At 50.9% G+C, this 18,784-nt stretch overlaps 1 protein-coding gene across 1 annotated transcript; it reads left to right on the forward strand.

Annotated features, from left to right (window-relative positions):
• The first annotated feature begins 6,534 nt into the window (after positions 1-6,534).
• Icmt (isoprenylcysteine carboxyl methyltransferase) lies at positions 6,535-18,758 on the forward strand. Its single transcript, XM_075947110.1, has 5 exons — positions 6,535-6,876; positions 8,066-8,154; positions 9,019-9,188; positions 9,912-10,129; positions 12,125-18,758. Exons 1-5 carry the CDS (start codon positions 6,682-6,684, stop codon positions 12,305-12,307), a joined length of 855 nt encoding a protein of 284 aa, XP_075803225.1. The 5' UTR covers positions 6,535-6,681; the 3' UTR covers positions 12,308-18,758.
• Positions 18,759-18,784: the final 26 nt, after the last annotated feature.

The following is an 18,784-nucleotide window of genomic DNA, read 5'->3' on the forward strand; positions in this document are numbered from 1 at the left end:
AAAGGCGCCGCGGGGCAGGCAGGCGGGAGGCTCGGCACAAAGGGAGCAGCCAAGTGTTAAGGGCATTGTGCGGGTTGTACAAAGCGGCGCCCGCGCCCGCGTCCGCCTTCTTGGGGCCAAACTCCTGGCTCCCCGCGGAGCTCAGGCTTCCAGCTGCCGCACAGCTGTAGGGAGGCCGGGCGCGCGCCTCACCTCGACGGGTCCCCTCCACCCTCCTCGCTCTCAAGTCAAGCGAGAAGTAGAGCAATTTGTCTTGTAATTACAATACTTCCCCATAAACTGCAGCCCGCGCCTTTCAGTCCGGTGCATTAGCAAACCAATGGTTCTGCGCACTGCTTTCCCGGAGCGCTGCGGGGCGCGGAGTACTGGTCCCGCCACCTCTCCAGAATTAGGGTCACTATTAAATTTCCCTCTCTTGCTCCCGCTCGCACCCCACTACCCTCCACAGTCTGGGCCATCACCCCTCCCAAGCCTACGCCCAGGGATCCCGGCTGCACTATGTGGGGCCGTTCATGTGGGTGGCTAAGTGTTTCTTAGGTAGTGGAAAATTGACCACAAAATGTACTAATCTGCAATGTTCTGCTTTGGCTGGGGGAAGTGAGGCCCGCCACGGGGCCAGGACCGGATTCTCAGCGGTTGCACTCTGCTAGGATCTGTTTAACAGGCCTGCTGCTTGGCTGCATCTAACCTCCCACCGCCCCTTTCCTGTGGGGCTGGTCCTTGGTCATGGATCTCTCTACCTGTGAGGACTTCCCTGCTTTTTCTTCCTCTAACGCTACAACCCTCCTCCCCGCTCCCGTGCCTGCTCCTATGGCTGAGGGTTGTGCAAGCTCACGACCAGGAAGGACCCCTCCATCTCGCCCTCTCCCGCCCCCAGCTCCTAAGCCATCTTCTTCCTTCCACTGCATAGTTTCCATTTCGGCTTCGTCCTCTAGGTAGCCTCCTCTCCCGCTAAGTTAGAGCCAGACTTTTGCATCCAGCAAGGTCACTGGAAAAGGTAAAGAGATGCAGGCTGAGGACAGCTGTTCCATCTGTCCACGAGGGACGTCTTACCTCCACCCGCAGGCAGACCCACCAGGGAGAGCGCAACGCTTTCCCAGAGGTGAGGAGAGACAGATGCTCACCGTACTCTCTATGAGCAAGCTGGGCACAGTACACTGTCTTTTGGACTGCCGAGAAGGTCATGGACCAACTTAGAAACCCTGCTTATGCAAACCAGGATGTAGGCCACCAACTCCCTCTCTGTCTTTAGCACTCAGAGTCCCCAAGGTACCTGGAAAGGAGTACAAGCCCAGGAGGAGCAAGGGGGAAAACCCAGGTCCCTTTTGCTCATTCAACGAAAATTGTTCGCTCTCAGCCCACCCTCGCTCCCACCCCTTTCTCACACTGAGGAATTTAAGGCTGAAAATGACCCAGTGTCTTTGTGCCTTTCCCATTTACTTTCTCGACTTTGGAAAACACGGGCGCGCGCGCGCGCGCGCACACACACACACACACACACACACATCTGAAAACAAAGCGGGAAAGGGGTTTGGAGCCCCCAAACAAGACCCCTCCCAGATGTCCCACTTCCCATCTCAGACACCAGCCCTAGTATCCTCCTGAGTGGTGAGAATGCTTCCTTCCTGAACTTTCTGCCTTAATCCGGTGCTAACGGAGGAGCCTGGCTTGCAGAGCATTGTGGGTGCTGTGGTAACCGGAGGAAGAAGCCTGTCCCCCTCGCAGATGTGGGACCAAGTGACGGCTGTGTGTAATTAACTATCAGGGACACAGCAAAGGCCCTGAGAGGACTCGGTCGTCGATTGTCTCCAGATGAGGTTGGAGAGGCTGTGATTGTTTAACTCTGTTTAGCTGTGTGGAGACTTTGAATTGCACAGCAGCCAAGGGCCCTTCAGGGGACAAAGGCTGGGACTTCAGTGAGTGCATCAACACTGACCGGGCCAGCCCAGCTCAGGAAGAGTGAATTCAGAGAGAACCTCTTTGTCCTGGCCTTTTGTGTCTTTCTGGAGCTGGCTCTAATCTTTAAATATTTACCCGGCCCCTTTGTGCACATATGACTTATGCGCAGTGGGCTGATGTACTCATAAATCACGCGTCATTTACCAGACTGGAAAGAGCCGCTTTCATTCCTCCAGCCTGTGACTGCCAGAGAAGAGGAGCGAAAACTTTCTTTTGGAAGACTGGGCCATCTCTAGTGGAGACTCATGGCCACGCTGACCAGACTCCTCCCCACTGCCCTAAATAGCCAGGAACTGCAGAGGGGGAAACAGCCCTCTGCAGATGACTGATCTGGCATCCATCACTGGGGAGGGTGCTGAGAGAGCCTCCTGGGCCTTTCTCCTGCTTGGCTTCAGGCTTGAATGAAATAACACTAGCCAGCTTCCACCCTGGGAATTTTCTGTGTAGGATGAGTGAAGGGCTTGTCAATGCTCGTCTTGTCTGTGCACCTGTACCTGCCTTGGGCTTGGTCTCTTCTTCATAATCTCTCTCACTCAATAAACTCATGCGGCTTCAGAAACTAAAGTCTGGCGGCTGGAGAGATGACTCAGTGGTTCAGAATGTATATTGTTCTTGCAGAAGACAGCTCGAGGGGGTTCAACTCGCCTTTGGCTTCCACGGCACCTACACTCACATGCAAGCACACGCGCCTGCCCGCGTGCGCACACACACATTTAAAATAATAAAAATGAACCTTTAAAAAGTCTGAAGATGATTTCATCTCAGCTTGTGGTTTTATTTGGAGATGTTAAGGTGGTTTCTTAGTGTTGGTAATCGCCTCAAGTCATGAAGAATTGAGTCAAGTTGTACCGGGCAATAGTCCCTAGCCATCAAGAATTGCTTGGCCCCCCGCCTGACCACTCTGATCCATTTGTAGAAACAATATACCTGGATACAGAAACAACCCACCCTGCTTCCAGTCAAACAGAAAATATCTGCAACTTCCTGTAGCTACCTACATACGTGTGCATGTGTACAGACGTTTCCAGCCTCTCTAAGTGCATGCAGCCTTCACCCAGAGGAAAGATTGGGGCTCCATGCTGTTCATAAAGCAGTGTCGGCCTGTCCAGACCAAGTTTGTCTGCTTCTCTGCTTCAGTTTCCTTAGTGTCTGAAACAAGACAGCTCTCCAGCGGGGCCCGGACAGGAAGGCTACTTTAGCCTGTGATGGTATCATCTAAGGATGGGGGAAGGCACAGGCTGCGGGCTGTGGAGGGACCCTGCTGCCCGAGAAGGAGCTCCTTTTGTGCTTGCCTGGAAGCTGCTAGGACAAAACACTCAAGCGCTTGCTTATTTTCAAGGAGAGAGGAGCAGTGCACCCCAGGACTTCCCTTTCCTTTTTACCATTCTGGAGATCTGTCACCTCCTGTGTTTGGAGGACAGCTGGGGACACAGCGAGACTGTTCTGTCAGACTCCTTTCCTCTCGGGTAGGAAAGCAAGCCTGTGTTTCCCTGTGTGCACATCTGGATGTGGCGCTCTCAGTGTGTGGCCGTTTCCCTTGGCTCTTTGATCACATCCCTGGATATACGCATGCTCTCCACATGACTGTTCCTCTGGTTATCTGTACTCCTGTGTATAACTGTTTCCTTGGGTGTAGATACTCTTTGTGTGTAGCTATATGTTTGGGTGTGCATGTGCTGTGCTGTGCTGTGCTGTGTGGCTGTTCCCCTGTATATAGACACTGTCTGGATGTGATTGCTTCTCTGGATATGGGTACTCTCTACAACTGTTTCCTGAGCATGCACATCCTCTGTGCGACTGTTTCTCCAGTTACACACATGCCCAGATGTGCATAAACTTGCCTGGTTGCCTCTCCATCACTGCACTATGAGTTTTAGGCCCCAACAGTTTCAGCTATCCCAGCGATCCCCTTAACACTTTACATTCCCTGAAGTGTAGTTCCACCCGGCAGAGAACATCTTTCCCTTTCTCCCACCTCCAGGATAAGACTGAAGAAGAACTGGGGCCTCCGGGGAGGTGACAGGCAGAGGACAGAGTTGCTCAAGCTCTCTGGTCAGTTACACTTTACTGCTTGCCTAAGAGTGGAGATCAAAAGCTCAGGGCCTGAGAAGGGGCTTCTGCCAGAGAGGGTTTTGTGCCTCCAGGTCAGGAGCCCTCCCTGGAGTGAGGGACAACAAGCACCCTCTAGTGGCTCTGATGTGTTCTGGCTCAAGGGGAAAGGTCCGAGTCTGGAGAAGCCATGAGGAACAGGCAATAGTCAGAACTCCGGCTTTAAGCCACTCAGTCACCTTTATGTCCTGCTTAGCCTTTAGTGTCAAATTGACACAGCCTAGTTATCAGAGAAGAAAGTCCGATTGAGGACTTGCCTAGATCGGACTGAGCGAGTCTGGGGGGCGGGGCACACAACATTCCTCGGGCTGGTGGTGCTATGTAGCAAGCATTCTAATTGTTCTTAATAAAAAAACGTAGAGTCAGATATCATGGGGTGAAAGCTGAAGGGTCGGAGAAGCAGAGTGGCCAGCCACTAGAGTTCTTACCTCTACCAACGCTCAGACCAAAGGGTGATCCTGTCTCTACAAATCCTCAGACTGTAAGACTCTCCTCAAACTGATTGCTTCAGATCACTGCCTCAGACTGTAGTGAGCTCTTGTCTCCTCCCACCTTCTATTCCTCTCTCTGCCCAGCCATATCACTCCTGTCTCCATCTCCCTAGTGCTGGGATTAAAGGCCTGTGACCTCAAGTGCTTGGATCACCTTTGTATGAGCTCTGTTTCTCTTTTACACTGGATCAATTTCATGTAGCCCAGAATGGCCTTGAACTAACAGATGTCCGTCTGTCTCTATCTCCCAATGTCTATATTTGGTGTGGGTGTGGGTGCGCATGTTGCTGGGGTTTCACCATAACCGAACCATTAAATCTCTTTCTCCTTCCTGTCACCTCACTTTAACAAATGTCTCCCAAGCATGATTGAGACACAGTGCTGGGCTTTGTAGAGTATCCTGGCTCTGGTCACTCTGATCCAACCAGGTCACTGTCACCCAGCGAGGAAAGTCAGGGTAAGACCTCAAGCAGGAGCTCAGCAGAAGTCGTGGAGGATGCTGTTCTATAGCAGCCGGCTCTCACCTATGCTTAACTTTCTTATACAGCTCAGGAACACCTGTCAAGGGATGGGAGCACCCACGGTGGACTGGGCCTTCCTATATCATTTAATAATCAAGATACCTCATTGGCCTACCCACAGATCGCCTGATGTATGCCATTCCTCAATCAAGGCTTTTCTTTTCAGATGACTCTAGGTGGCAACAAGGTGACATTAAGGTTATGCAGGACAAAGGATGATTGTCCAAGACAGTGAAATAAGGATTCCGTTTCACAGGAAGATGAGGGTCACAGAAGTTACCTGCCTGTGGTCACCAAGACAGGATATCAAGCACTGGAGCCTGGGATACCAGGTTCCCCACTCCCATGCCCACACATCACAGTTCCTGCCAGGCAGTGTGTTCAGATGCAGGGTTCACCACAGCAGCCTGGCCCCAGCTTCTCCTGGAGCCTGTCTCCCATCCTGCGTAAGCTTGCTGCTTCCTGCCTCTGCCTTTCAAATCCAACATCAGCTCTTGGTTCCTCGATGATGCTTTCATTTCCAGGAGCTGGTAAGTTCTGCCAGCTCCTAAAGTCTTCCCCGCACCCTTCCTATCCTGCAGGCCTCACCCCCTAGGGACTCTCTCCTGGACTCAAACCAACCAAACAAACCCCACACTCCATGGACTGCGGATATAACTCAGTAGACTGCTCGCCTATCATACAAGAAGCCTTCAGTTCAGTCCCCAACCCGACAATGACGGCTTAACACCTGTTAATTGCAGCCTTCCGGAGGGGAGAGGCCGGAGGAGCAGATCCAGGGCATCTTCCAGATACCAAGTGAGTTCAAGGTTGTCCTGGGCTGCAGAGGATACACTGTCTCAAAAGCAAAACAAGGCCGGGTGGTGGGGCCTGTGCCTTTCATCCCAGTACTAGGGAGGCAGAGGCAGGTGGATCTCTGCGTGGTGGTGGATTCCAGACTGGTCGAACCCACCTCATGTCGTGCCACATAAATACGTGAAAGTACTGTATACATTTAAAATGGCAAAAGCTGAAGGAGAACTTCTGATTTTATCAGTAACATCTTCATTATAGGCAGTATGGAAAACACACACAAAATCTACAGGTCAATAAAAGTCGTCCAGGATGTAGCCACCTAAAGGAATTCGCCTTTAGATCACAACCGTTCTCCCAGGCTCACTCGCGTTACGCTTCTTTCCCAAAGCAAGCACCGCAAAGTTTGGCACGCTGCCTGCAAAAAAACGTATTTATTTCCACTTAGGAGGCGGGTGTGGTCAGTGAAGCCCGGTTGTTTCCTGGGACCAAGGCTCTAAACTCCGGATGAACTTCTACTTCCGGGCTGGCCCATCACCGCCCCTCTGTCGACGTCAGGTTGTCCCGGCGACGGAGGGGCGGGGCCTGCGGGGGCGTGCCCGGCTCCCTTTAAATTCCGGCCCTCGGCCACGCGTGGCATCAATTCTCGCGAGAACTCTCAGGCGGCTAGTACCCAGCTCCGGGTACCTGCCCTTTCCGTGCCGGCGTCGGCGGCAGAGTGCGCAGGCGCTGCCTTCGTGTTTCCTCGGCTACTGTCGGCTGCGCTTCGACCCGCTAGTCCGCCGCCGGCTCTTCCGCCGCCCTGCGCCATGGCGGGCTGCGCGGCGCGGGTTCCGCCGGGCTCCGAGGCGCGCCTCAGCCTCGCTACCTTCCTGCTTGGCGCCTCGGTGCTCGCTCTGCCGCTGCTCACTCGCGCCGGCCTGCAGGGCCGCACCGGGCTGGCGCTCTACGTGGCCGGGCTCAATGCGCTGCTGCTGCTGCTCTACCGGCCGCCGCGCTACCAGGTGCTGGCCGGGTGCGGAGGAACCGGGATCGGGGACGGGCGGGCCGGACGAGTGAACCGAGACCGGGGACAGGTGGACCGGGACCAAGGACGGGAGGGCTGGAGGAGTGGACCGGGGACGGGACGGGCGGGACGAGGTGACTGGTTGACCCGGACCAGAGACAGGGCGGGACGGATAGGGTGGACCAGTAGACCAGCACCCCAGACCTGGATCAGCGACAGGGTGGACTGGTAGATCTGGACTAGGGTCGAGTGGACCGGGACCAGGCAGGACCGAGCTGGCTGCGATGGGGCAGGGCCCGGGTGCACTGGAGCTGGAGTCAGGGCAGATGAGCCCGGGTAGACAGGGGTCAGGGACGGTCAGGCGTGGACCCGGCAAGGGTAGGCGTGCCACGTACATCAGAACCAAGTAGACTGGTCGGAGACCAGGAACCGGCAGGCAGGGCTGAGTAGATGGACAGCGGACAGGGACCGGATTGGAGCTAGTCTAGCGGAAGCGGGTTAAAGGAACACTGGCGGTGATCCGGTGTTCGGTTCTCCTTTTACCCCCCATTCGCGCGCCACGTTGCGGGATGCCTCCCACAGGCGTGTATCTCAGCCCTAAGTTGAGGTCACAGAAGGGACCCACTTATCCTATCTGTGGGTGTTAATTGCGTTTCCTGCCGATCAGCAGCTTTGGCAGATTCACGTCAGGTGGGAAGTGAGCTAACCCACGAGTTTTTAATTTATGTAATGACAGGTGTGGTGTTTTACCTGCTTGTCAAACGCCCCACTTCACGGAGGTGACTGGGCGCAGAGTTCCGAGTGTTCTCATTAGACTCTTTGACTTGGGAGCCATAAACTGGGCTTAAACAGTTTTCCATCGATAGCTCTGGTAATGCTAGCTGTAATAATGATAACTATTGTGGCTGTTAAAACTGGTTGTTTCTAGGTGCTTTGCGTGGTAAATCCACTATGTAGCCCTACAGTATTGTTATTTCCATGGTGTACTTGCCGAAGGCTAGAGAGAAGAGAGAGAGGAATGTAAGACACAATTTGAACCCAAGCAGTCCCATTTCATCCTCTTTATCTCTTGAGCAAATGGACTCTGCTCCCTGATGGCCTTGCTAATCCAGGACAGTCTGCAGTCTGGGTTTGGGCTCTGCTAAGGGAACATGCGGTGACCGAGGCTCTTCTGGGTGTGTTTTCAGATAGCCATCCGAGCTTGTTTCCTTGGCTTTGTGTTTGGCTGCGGTGTGCTGCTAAGTTTCAGCCAGTCTTCTTGGAATCACTTTGGCTGGTAAGAAGACTTTGGGAATGATGGTGTTGAAGTGTCAGGGTCGACAGAGTAGGGGTCTCTCCTCATCCCTGTGTGGGCTCTGACAGAACAGGAGGCTGATTAGGATTCTGAAGAAGCAGCCTCCTGCCTTCCCCGAATTCCCGCATTTCAAAGCCTGTGGACACAGTTGTGCATGTTAGTGGCTTGTGTGGTGGATGGAATCGGGTCTCCCTGTGCCCTCTCCAGAGGTCCCTGCCATCCGAAGCTGCTGTGATGGGTGCAGGTCCGCGGTGATGGGAAGGGGGAGCCTCCCGCTGTTTCCTAAGCCTTCTCCGTCTCCGGTTTCTATTAGGTCCCGGCTAGTGCTTCCCCCACAGCCAGTGTAGGACTTTCCCCTACACTATGAGTTCAGTCCCTTGAACCTTCTAGCCTCTGACTTGGATATGAATCGTGGCTTCAAGGTAAAAAGCTTTATCTCCTATTATCAGTATGCTGAGCCATCTAATCCTTCTTTGCTGGAATTATTTTAGTTTTGTTGAATTTTGTTTCCAACATGCGTCACTACCTTGTTGATATCTCCCCCTTTCATGTTAAAGTGTGAAACTGTCATCTTCAGAGGAGCAAAGGGACCATAATTCCTCCTTCACCCAGGGAGATTTTTTTTAATTTTGTCTGTGACATCCGGAAACATAACAGCACCACCCAACCCCTCTTTCTGCAAGCTCAGGAGGGAGTGAATGGCGTGTATGTGTGCCTGGTGTCACTCAGGTGGGTGACGGCGGCAGCGCATGACAGGGTTAGGGACAGTCAACAGACCCAGATCTGGGCTTTGGCCTGGCGTGGTTCTCTTGTGTAGTCTCCCACTTCGTTTTTGTCTTCAAATAGGTACGTGTGCTCGCTGTCATTATTCCACTATTCTGAGTACTTAGTGACAGCTGTCAATAACCCCAAAAGTCTCTCCTTGGATTCCTTCCTCCTGAATCACAGTCTGGAGTACACGGTGGCCGCTCTTTCTTCCTGGATAGAGTTCACACTTGAAAACATCTTTTGGCCAGGTGGGTGTGCCCTGCTTTCCTCTCTGGGAGACAAGGGTGCCTTACCGTGGGCTGAGGAGTGACATTGGTTCACCTCTCCGGTCTAATCTCCCCTGAGCACGTCTCCCCCGTGCTCTCTCCTCTTTAAGCTCTTTATAAAGGACAGACTCCGCTCGCTGGAGAAGTCCGCGTCTGGATTTCCAGTCCAGGACGTGCTGACCTTTAACTCTACGTCTTGCAAATGCGGGGCACCGCGTAAGACAGCGCTCTGCCTTGATGGTTGCAATCTTAATTTTGCCATTGGACAGATGAAGTTTGGGCCTGAATACTTCTCTGAAACATGAGAATTTCACAAGGTTTTATTGTTTAAAACAAACAAAAATCCCAAACCTGTCTGTTGGGAAGACACCTAAATCATGCTTTCCCAAAACCAGATGTGGGGCTCGGACTGACTTCAAAGGGGCATATCCCTTTCAGCAGTACATGCTCCCCGGAGAGGGATGTTAGCGGAGCCCACCAGGCCTGGCAGGGAGAGCTGCCCACAGTTGACTTGTTGGCACCTGAAACAGGAAGCGGTGATGCTGGGATTGGGGTGGTGTTTTTCTTACCATTCAAGTTTGATGTGAGGACGGATGCTGATTACCGTCAGTGTGTTTTCTGATGTTTGTCTCTTGAGGGAATATGTGAAGGGGTGATCACACCCAGTGTCCCCACTCCCTCTCGTCCCTGCGTCTGTTTCTGCAGAACTGAAGCAGATCACCTGGGTCAGCACCACTGGGCTGCTGATGGTGGTGTTTGGAGAATGCCTGCGGAAAGCGGCCATGTTTACAGCTGGCTCCAATTTCAACCACGTGGTGCAGAGTGAGAAGTCAGACACCCACACTCTGGTGACGAGCGGGGTGTACGCCTGGTTCCGGCATCCCTCCTATGTGGGGTGGTTTTACTGGAGTATCGGAACTCAGGTATGATACCACAGTCGACGCTGGTTCCCTGTGAATTTACTTGCCTAAGTTCATTTCTCTTTTGGGTATCTGTACAAAAGGTCTTGCTGTGTAGTTCAAGCTGACCCAAACTTGTAGCCCTTCTGTATAGTCCACTTAACTTTTAACATTTAACTTGCTGTATAATTGGCACACCACAAACCCCACTGTTTCTAAGTGCAAAACTGGGAGACCTAATCTAGTCCACCGGTGTTTTGGAGGTAAAATCTTGATGTTTTAAATTAATTATTTTCTTTATTTTAAACTTAGACTATTCTTTAAAGGGAAACCCCCAGAGCAGGCAGGTAGTAATTCTGGTGCTTACCAGGAGGATAGAGGTGAGCACAGAGGTCAGCCAGCTGCAGGGGGGTGGGGAAGAGAAAAGAAAGGGTCAAGCCTGCCTTCCTGAGTGGCAGGTAACCCCTGGTGGCATTGGTACTCTGCTGCCCTGTATTGGGCCCCATTCTGCCACGCTGACTCGAATCTGGAACACCTCGGGTGAGGGAATGTCCTCAGCCACCCTGTGGTGACTCAGTGGGTTTTCATCAAAAAAAAAAAAAGAAGAAAAAAATAGGTCTAAATGAGGCCAAGGTCCTGCCAGGTTAATGAGAGCTGTGGGGATTTGTTCTGTCTGGGGATGCAGACAAACCCTTGTTTCTCGACAGCTGTCTCTGGATGCTATACTTAGTCCGAGAACAGCTTGACCAGAGAGTGCAAATAGAGCTTGGAAAGATCATCTGGGGATCCTAGACCTCACATCAGTGGTGCATGGGCCATGGGGTGCTGGTGACCCCATAACGGTATAAGAGGTGGCTCTGGCATTTCTGAGACACAGCACTGCTGCCCTTGCTGCCACAGCCCCGCCCGGGACCGCACTGACGGGAGCTGACGAATGTAATTTGTCTAAGCACTTATGCGCCCTAAGGGCCTTAGAACTGAGAGGTTGTTGTACATTTTAGATCATAGGTGTTTTCTGCAGTGTCCCGTGTGCGTGCATGCCTGTGGGGATGAGTCTCTCCTGCAGCAGTCCTTATCCTACACACAACACTGTTTCTTGTCCTGACTCTTCGGAACGGTGCTGATGATGACGCACTGAAAATTGGTTTTCCCAGCTCAGGGGAAGGTTACCACTTATGATTAAGAATCCTGCCATCATCGAGGCTGCCCAGAAAGCTGCACACGTCTGCCAGGTGTGAATGTGCAGACTGTGGGTACTGCCAGATGGGCCAGCCTGGTCTACCTTAAAAGCCAGGACAAAGACTGCTCGAAGGTTGGGTGGCTTAGCATGGTGCTATGAGCACAATGAGCAGTCTGACCAGTGCAGGGGGCTGGGGAGAAGGTGGGCGTGCCTGGTTCACTGGGTGGGAGTATCACCAGATGGGTTTGATGCCTGTGGTGAGTATGGGTGGGTTAGTGGTTTCTGTGGTAGCAAAGGAAACTTCTAGGAGCCAGGGATACTTTTAGTTTTGACAGGCTTTTTGGCTGGAGGACTAGGTTAGAAAGGGGGCAGGGGTTAAAAAGAAGCCATATAAAAAAGGTGGCCAGGCACAGGTTTTCTGGCCTGTGGGCACTGCCACTTTCTGAGCAGAGTGGTCTCTGAAAAGAAATATTTTTGGAAGCTCAGATGGTAGCCATTGTCTCGTGTGGCCTTGAGGGTAGGAAGCAAGGGTCCAAGACAAGTAGGCATATCCAGGTGAGCATGAGTTCCCGCATCAGGGAATTCACATTTGAGTCCAGGTGGGTACGTGTGCCACCTATGGCTGAAACCCGAGAGTCTTGTCTTTCCCTATAACTGAGGTCTTGCTTACTCAAGAGAATCTGCACAGGCAGATGCAGCCGTGAGGGTGCCTCCAAGGAGCATTAATGGCTCTCACAGTATTGTGAGAGTCTGCTGGGGCCCGGCAAGAATCCTGTGGGGAGAAGGTGCCTCGGCATCGGGGCGCCCTGACCTCAGGCATTCTGTGCTTCTTCTGCCAGGTGATGCTGTGTAACCCCATCTGCGGTGTTGTCTACGCCCTGACGGTGTGGCGCTTCTTTCGTGATCGCACGGAAGAGGAGGAGATCTCGCTGATTCACTTCTTTGGGGAGGAATACTTGGAGTATAAGAAGCGGGTGCCCACGGGTCTGCCTTTCATAAAGGGAGTCAAGGTGGAGCTATGACGGGCAGAGGCCTGCGGGGCCAGGGAATCTCTGGCCCTGCGCAGCCTAGGACAGAACTGCTTCCAGTTGGCCTCTGCAGAATGAGTTTCTTAACCATTTTATATGTCACTAATTAATCCTCAGAATGTCACCCAAGACCTAACAGGCAGAAGGCTTTAGGACCACAGGGCCCACTGCAGCGTTCTCTTGTGCGGAATGAAGGTAGAAGACGGATAAACAGTGAACAAGGAGTGTGTCCTTTCTACCGTGGCGGGGTGAGGACCCACGCCGCAGTCTCACGCCCCCTCAGGCTAGAGTGTATTGGCACTGTGACCAGGACATCGGGAGAGGACACTGCCCTCTGCAGCACTCATGCCAGAATGTGTAGTCAGAGCTGCCTCATAATAGCATTCGAATTACATCAAAACCCTTTAATTTAACTGAAAACGCAACATAGCTTTAACCTTGTCTGCCCTAAGTGCATGAGCATCTGTGTTAAACTCCAAAGGCTTTGACACTTTGGCTCATTATACATTTAATCATTCTTCCACGCCAGTTCCCTAAAAAGAGCAGTGTAGATTCAGAGGGACACCAATGCCCCCCGTCTCTGTGTTTCAAAGCCAATGGGCAGCACAGATTCCTCAGAGTGCTCGGGGCTTTGAGCAACCATTGCGCTGGGCCTGAGGATGCGGCCCCGGGATCTCCTGCAGCCCTGGCCTCAGAGACTGTGTTTCCAGAAAGTATTTTTCAGGTGCCTGCACTAATGTTGAGAAGTACTGCCCTCTGTGTGTTTAGGATTTTTATTCATTTTATCATAACTTGTGTTTTGTATTTTTTGTGTTGCAGTGTTAGTCTATTATATTTGTTTTCTGTGTTCTTTCAAAGTAAGTCACCCTTACTACTGCTTCAGATGTTCCAGAGGGCCCAGCATAGCTTATGTGTCGGCGAGTCCAGGCAGCTGACTCCTAAAGAGCTGTCAGTTGGGTGGCTCAGTCCAGGTCCACTGGCATCTTCGTTCTGCAGGTCTGGGGAGAACATGTAGCTTTTTCTATGTTCCACATAAAAAGCTTCAAGAGGTGTGGTGGTGTGGGACAATGGTTTATATTCTGTCAATTATATTTTAAATAAATGCTGATTGGCCAGTAGCCAGGCAGGAAGTATAGGTAGGAAAACCAGTCAGGAAGTAGAGGCAGGTCAATGAGAACAGGAGAATGCTGGGAAGAAGGAACTCCTGGTTGGTAGTTGTGAGCCCACCACAGAAGAAGCAAGATGTGACTGCCTAGCTGAAAAAGGTACTGAGCCATGTGGCTAATATAGATAAGAATAATGGGCTAATATAAGTTGTAAGAGTTAATAAGAAGCTTGAGATTCTAGGCCAGTCAGTTTATAACTAATGTAGACGTCTGTGTGATTTCTTTGTGACTTAACGACTGTGGGAACCGGGCAGGACAGAAAACTCAGTCAACAAAACTCAGGCACCCACATGGACAACTGCATCCACATAAAGCCTGACAGAGCTTGGGAAGTAATTCTAGACAGAAAAGAATAGTTAAGTATGGCTTATTGATAGCAGCATTTTCTCAGGTGGGCTCTGCTTGCTAGAGGCAAGTACTCTCACTTAAGAGAGGCTTCCTGACTCAGCATTGACTGCAGTGAGGCTGGAATTTCAGAAAGCTAAGGAATTGGCTGGATCCAGCTGTCAAAGCCATGGCTTTAATCCTACCCATATTGCTTAGCAAATTAAAGTCTCATGTGGTCAGAAAAAGAGAGAGATATACAGTAAAGAGAGATTCAAAGATGAAGAAAACCTCTAAATTGTTTACAGTGTGTTAAAAATATATGCAAGTTTGGGAGAGTAAAGAAAGAGGTTAAAGTCCTTAAAATAAAAGAGTAGTTGGGTTTGGTGGCACATGCCAGAGACAGAGGCAGACAGACCTCTGTGAGTTCAAGGTGTGGTAGCACACACCTTTAATCCCAGCCCTCAGGAGGCAGAGATGGGCAGATCTCTGTGAGTTCAAGGACAGCCTGGTCCATAGTTTGAGTTCCAGGACAAAAGTACACAGAAACCTAAAAAAGCCTAAAACTAAAAATAAAATAAATAGAGGTTAAAATAAAGTCATGTAAAGATGAAATACACACAGAGTCTGGATACTGTGTTATGTTCTCTGAATTGTCTGAATGCTGAGGAAGGAGCAACAGCTGCTAAAAGATGTTTGTTTATAAATGCTGCTGAATTAATCCAAGATAGGTCCTTTGAAAATACCCTGATTTCAAAATTGAAGTCAAAAGGTATGTTTCTTTGGAGAAGAGGTTTTGCTTTTGTTTCCACAGGAAAGGAGAGACTGTGGATTCATTCTGAGTTAAGAAAAATCAGGTTTGGTCAAGGAATGCCACCTGAGAAATCTCTGGTGGGAGCAAATGGCTCAGATGTCTGAGTTCAACATCCAGAATGGATTCAAGATGCTGCCCAAGATGATCAAGCCTCACAGGATACTCCAGTCAGGACTTGATCATAATTCTAAGTTTTCTTTAGGTCCCCAAAAGATTATCAGCGCCCCTAACCAGCAGGAAGTAGCCTGGAAAACTACGCCCACATTCCCAAAAAAATAGACTATGGATATTTTCCTTTGTTTAGAATGTTGGTTACAAGTTGTTAATGGCTAATGGTCAGGAGAAAGCTAAACAAAGGATATTGGAGTCAGAGGTGTTTTTTTTTTGTTTTTGTTTTTTTTTTTTGTTTTTTTTGTTTTTTTCGAGACAAGGTTTCTCTGTGGTTTTGGAGCCTGTCCTGGAACTAGCTCTTGTAGACCAGGCTGGTCTCGAACTCACAGAGATCCGCCTGCCTCTGCCTCCCTAGTGCTGGGATTACAGGCGTGCGCCACCACCGCCCGGCCCTTGTTTGTTTTTTTAAAGGGGGAAGTGGTGTGAGACAATGGTTTATATTCTGTCAATTATATTTTAAATAAATGCTGATTGGCCAGTAGCCAGGCAGGAAGTATAGGTAGGAAAACCAGTCAGGAAGTAGAGGCAGGTCAATGAGAACAGGAGAATGCTGGGAAGAAGGAACTCCTGGTTGGTAGTTGTGAGCTCACCACAGAAGAAGCAAGATGTGACTGCCTAGCTGAAAAGGGTACTGAGCCATGTGGCTAATATAAGTTGTAAGAGTTAATAAGAAGCCTGAGATACTAGGCCAGTCAGTTTATAACTAATGTAGACGTCTGTGTGATTTCTTTGTGACTTAACAACTGGAAACCAGGCAAGACAGAAGGCCCAACAACAGTGCAGCCCTCGATTAATCGGACCTGGTCTGGATGTGAGGTCCTTCCAGACTGGGGGTTTTATATGTTTCCTCCAAGCTTCCACTCAGATGTAAAGAGTCTTATGTATCCAACAGACAAACAGGAGACAAACTGGACATTTCCGTGTGTCAGCTAATGCTTGGTTCTGATAGTAGACATGCTGCCGGTGTACCTCGCTTCCCTGCCGTCCACCAGGATCCAGATGGGCCTGCTCAGTGCTGTGCTCAGCCAGGTTCTCATACTTTACAACGTTCCTTGTTCCTTCCCCCATGTACCTCTGAGCAGAGACATTGTTAACTATCACATCACAGGGTTGCCAAGGTGGATACTTAGTATTCCCGGCATTCAGTCTAGCCTTCTGGGAGTCCCCTGGTACAGCTTTGTCCTCCCAGGCCTCAAGCACACCAGTGCACAGACGCACCCTTGGCAAACACTAGGTCAGGCAAGTCCAGGCTGCAGTGGCCGTGGTGTGAAGCACGCTAGCAGCTTGCTGTACCTAGGCTGGGTCTCCACCAGGTACCCCAGTGTGGGGTTGGTAACTAATGCCAACCTTGAAGCCAGTGGGACCCACAAAGTGGGTGCTGCGCTGGGACTTGCTGTTGGCAGTGGTGGCATTATATCTTTGGGAACCACATCATAGCAGGTACAGCTAGCAGGGAAATGTTCGTTGACTAGGCCAAGGCAGGGTTGGTGTTCTCTGCCTCAGCAGAGATATGGGCTTGTGTGGCTGGCGAGAAATAAATGCAGGACAGGGTGCTGGTGGGCCTGCAGATGTGGCATGGAGACTCAGCAGCTGGAGGAATGGGCCGTGGTGGGTGCTCTGGCCAAGAGGGTTGTTAGGGTTAATATGAATGGGGTGCTCAGTATTGAGATATATCCTAGGACCTTGTCAGACAAGGAGGAACAGTCCAGTAGGAGTTAGTATCATGTAGCATTCAGCCAGAGCTGCAAAACCTTGGGGGCTGTGTAAATTGGGGAATTCCAGCCTGTTCTTGCCATAATAGACAGGCGTTCCATCAATAGGGAGGTGACCCCCCCAAAACCTGCTCCTCCACCAAAACTGAGAATCCAGAAACCTCAAAAACTTGTGCCCTGGTCAGTCACCTTAGGAAGCCCGGGAAGCAAGCAGAGCGAGGAATTCAGCCAGCTGGAAGTGCTCTTGGCCTTATTCGCTGATCTGCTTGGGCCTGCGTGAACTGCCAGGAAGACTGACTTCCTAAGAGGCCAGACCCCCAAGACTACTTCCAGAGCCTGCAGTGGCCCTGACCAAGTGACGGTGGAGGCGGTGGGTCTGTGGCCAGAGCGCTACTCCGTCACCACCTCGCCCTTCCCTGCTTAGGCCTCCCCATCAGTGGGATGGGACCAGTATCGCCTACCTCACAGGGTTGTTGTGAGGACTTCCAACAGTGTCCGGTTGATTTTATTTTAAGGTGAGAGAGGTTTCATGAATTCTTTCGCAGTTTCGTTGTCTATTGTATATTTATCATATTTAACCCCAGCCCTCAACTTCCTTCCACGTCCCTGCCTTTTCCCAAAGCCTCTGTTCTTCCTTAAAACATTTTGATTTTCCTTTTCTCTTTTTTCTTTAACTTCTTTATTGACTCATGGGAGTTTCACGTCATGTTCCCCAATTCTGCTTACCTCCTGGTTGCCCCCCAGTGTCAGATGTTTTAATGCTTAGGTGAGCCAAATGGCATAATGAAATCTCACAGTATGAGAACGTGGTTTCTCTGTGTTAACTGAAGATAGCTGATGTATACTCAAAAGACATTTAGTCAGCCCAGAAGTAATTTATTTTTAGATTACATGGCTTAATTTTCATTTTTTTCTTTTCTTTTTGTTCTATATACCAAAGAGGCTTAGAGGTTTGCCAGTTACTAGCATGAGACCAGGACCTCCTGAGGCCTGCAGAGCTTCTATGGCAGCCATAGCTATTATCCACACCAAGCTGCCCAGGAATAACCATGGCAGGACAGCAATACTCACTTTTGAAATATGAGTGGAGCCGGAGCACACCTCCTGAATCCCACCCCGCTCAACCGGCTGCAAACGGGAGAGGATGGCTGTTTGGCGGTCAGACCCAGCTCGCTCTCCATGCATCTGGGCTGGGCTGGCTCCAACCTCCATTCCCCTTGAGGGCCATGAAGTTGTCTTTTTGATGGATGGAGAGCAGCTAATGACAGCCCTTGGCATTGTGGGTAGAAAGGCTGAATGTTGGCATTTGACGTCACCCTCCACCTGCCAGAGGCTGGAAAGCTCAACTTGAGAGCAGTCCAGGAGGGAGCCCATGCCGTGGGATCACTGCACGCTAGGAGACTTGGGGTTGTGTTTTTAAGGGGTGATTCCAAGGGTGTGAGTGCAGGAAGAGCAGGCCCACCCTCTCGGCACTCCTAGGGTAGAAGTCAGTGGTGCGCAACCAACTATGAGCCCCTATATGGTAGGTTTGGCAGGTGATCGCTTTCCCTGCTGCTGGTCTGCAGATTATCCTTAACTTTATAGATGCAGCAGCGACAGGTGGTGGCAGAGAATCAGGCTAATGAGGCTTTTCAGGGATCAGACAGGCCCCCGTGTCCTAGGGCTTCGACAGATTAGGGAACTGTCAGGAGGTTGCCTTGTCTAGTTGCAGAAGTTCTTGGGTGGAGAGTGGGTACCACAGAGAGAAAAGGCTACTTGGCAATCATGGAAACACTCAGGAGGCCCCGTAGCCGTTACAAGCAGGGGTGGCGGATTGCAGATGAGAAAACAAACAGTGGTGGCCTCAGTGGGAGCTGCTGCGTGCGCCTTGGAGATACGTTTTATTCCTTCTCTCCTCGTAGCTGCTAACTTGGGGGCTGGTGTATCAGGGAGGCCATATTTGGCGTCCGATCCCTGAGGGCTCAGCCCAAACTCCTAGGTTGCCTCCTCAAAACATCCAGTGAGTCTTCCTCTTCCCACATCTCCCTGCCTTAGGTAGCTCCACTCTCCTGGTGGCAGCAAGGTTAGAGCCCTCGGCCTTCCCAGTGGGTGAGCAGCTGCACAGCTCTGGGAAGGTTGCCCCTGCTCATCCTAAGTGAGTGGAGGCAGCTTGTGTGACCCATGGCAAGGCGGGGGAATTGTGGAGTAATTACTGTACTCTTCTTTTTACACACAAAAATGTTTATTTAAATATATTAAATGGGATTTTCTTTCACAGATACGGATTATTCTTTCTAATTCTTAA

Source organism: Microtus pennsylvanicus, chromosome 13 (assembly GCF_037038515.1).
Source record: "Microtus pennsylvanicus isolate mMicPen1 chromosome 13, mMicPen1.hap1, whole genome shotgun sequence".
Classification (NCBI taxonomy): Eukaryota; Metazoa; Chordata; class Mammalia; order Rodentia; family Cricetidae; genus Microtus; species Microtus pennsylvanicus.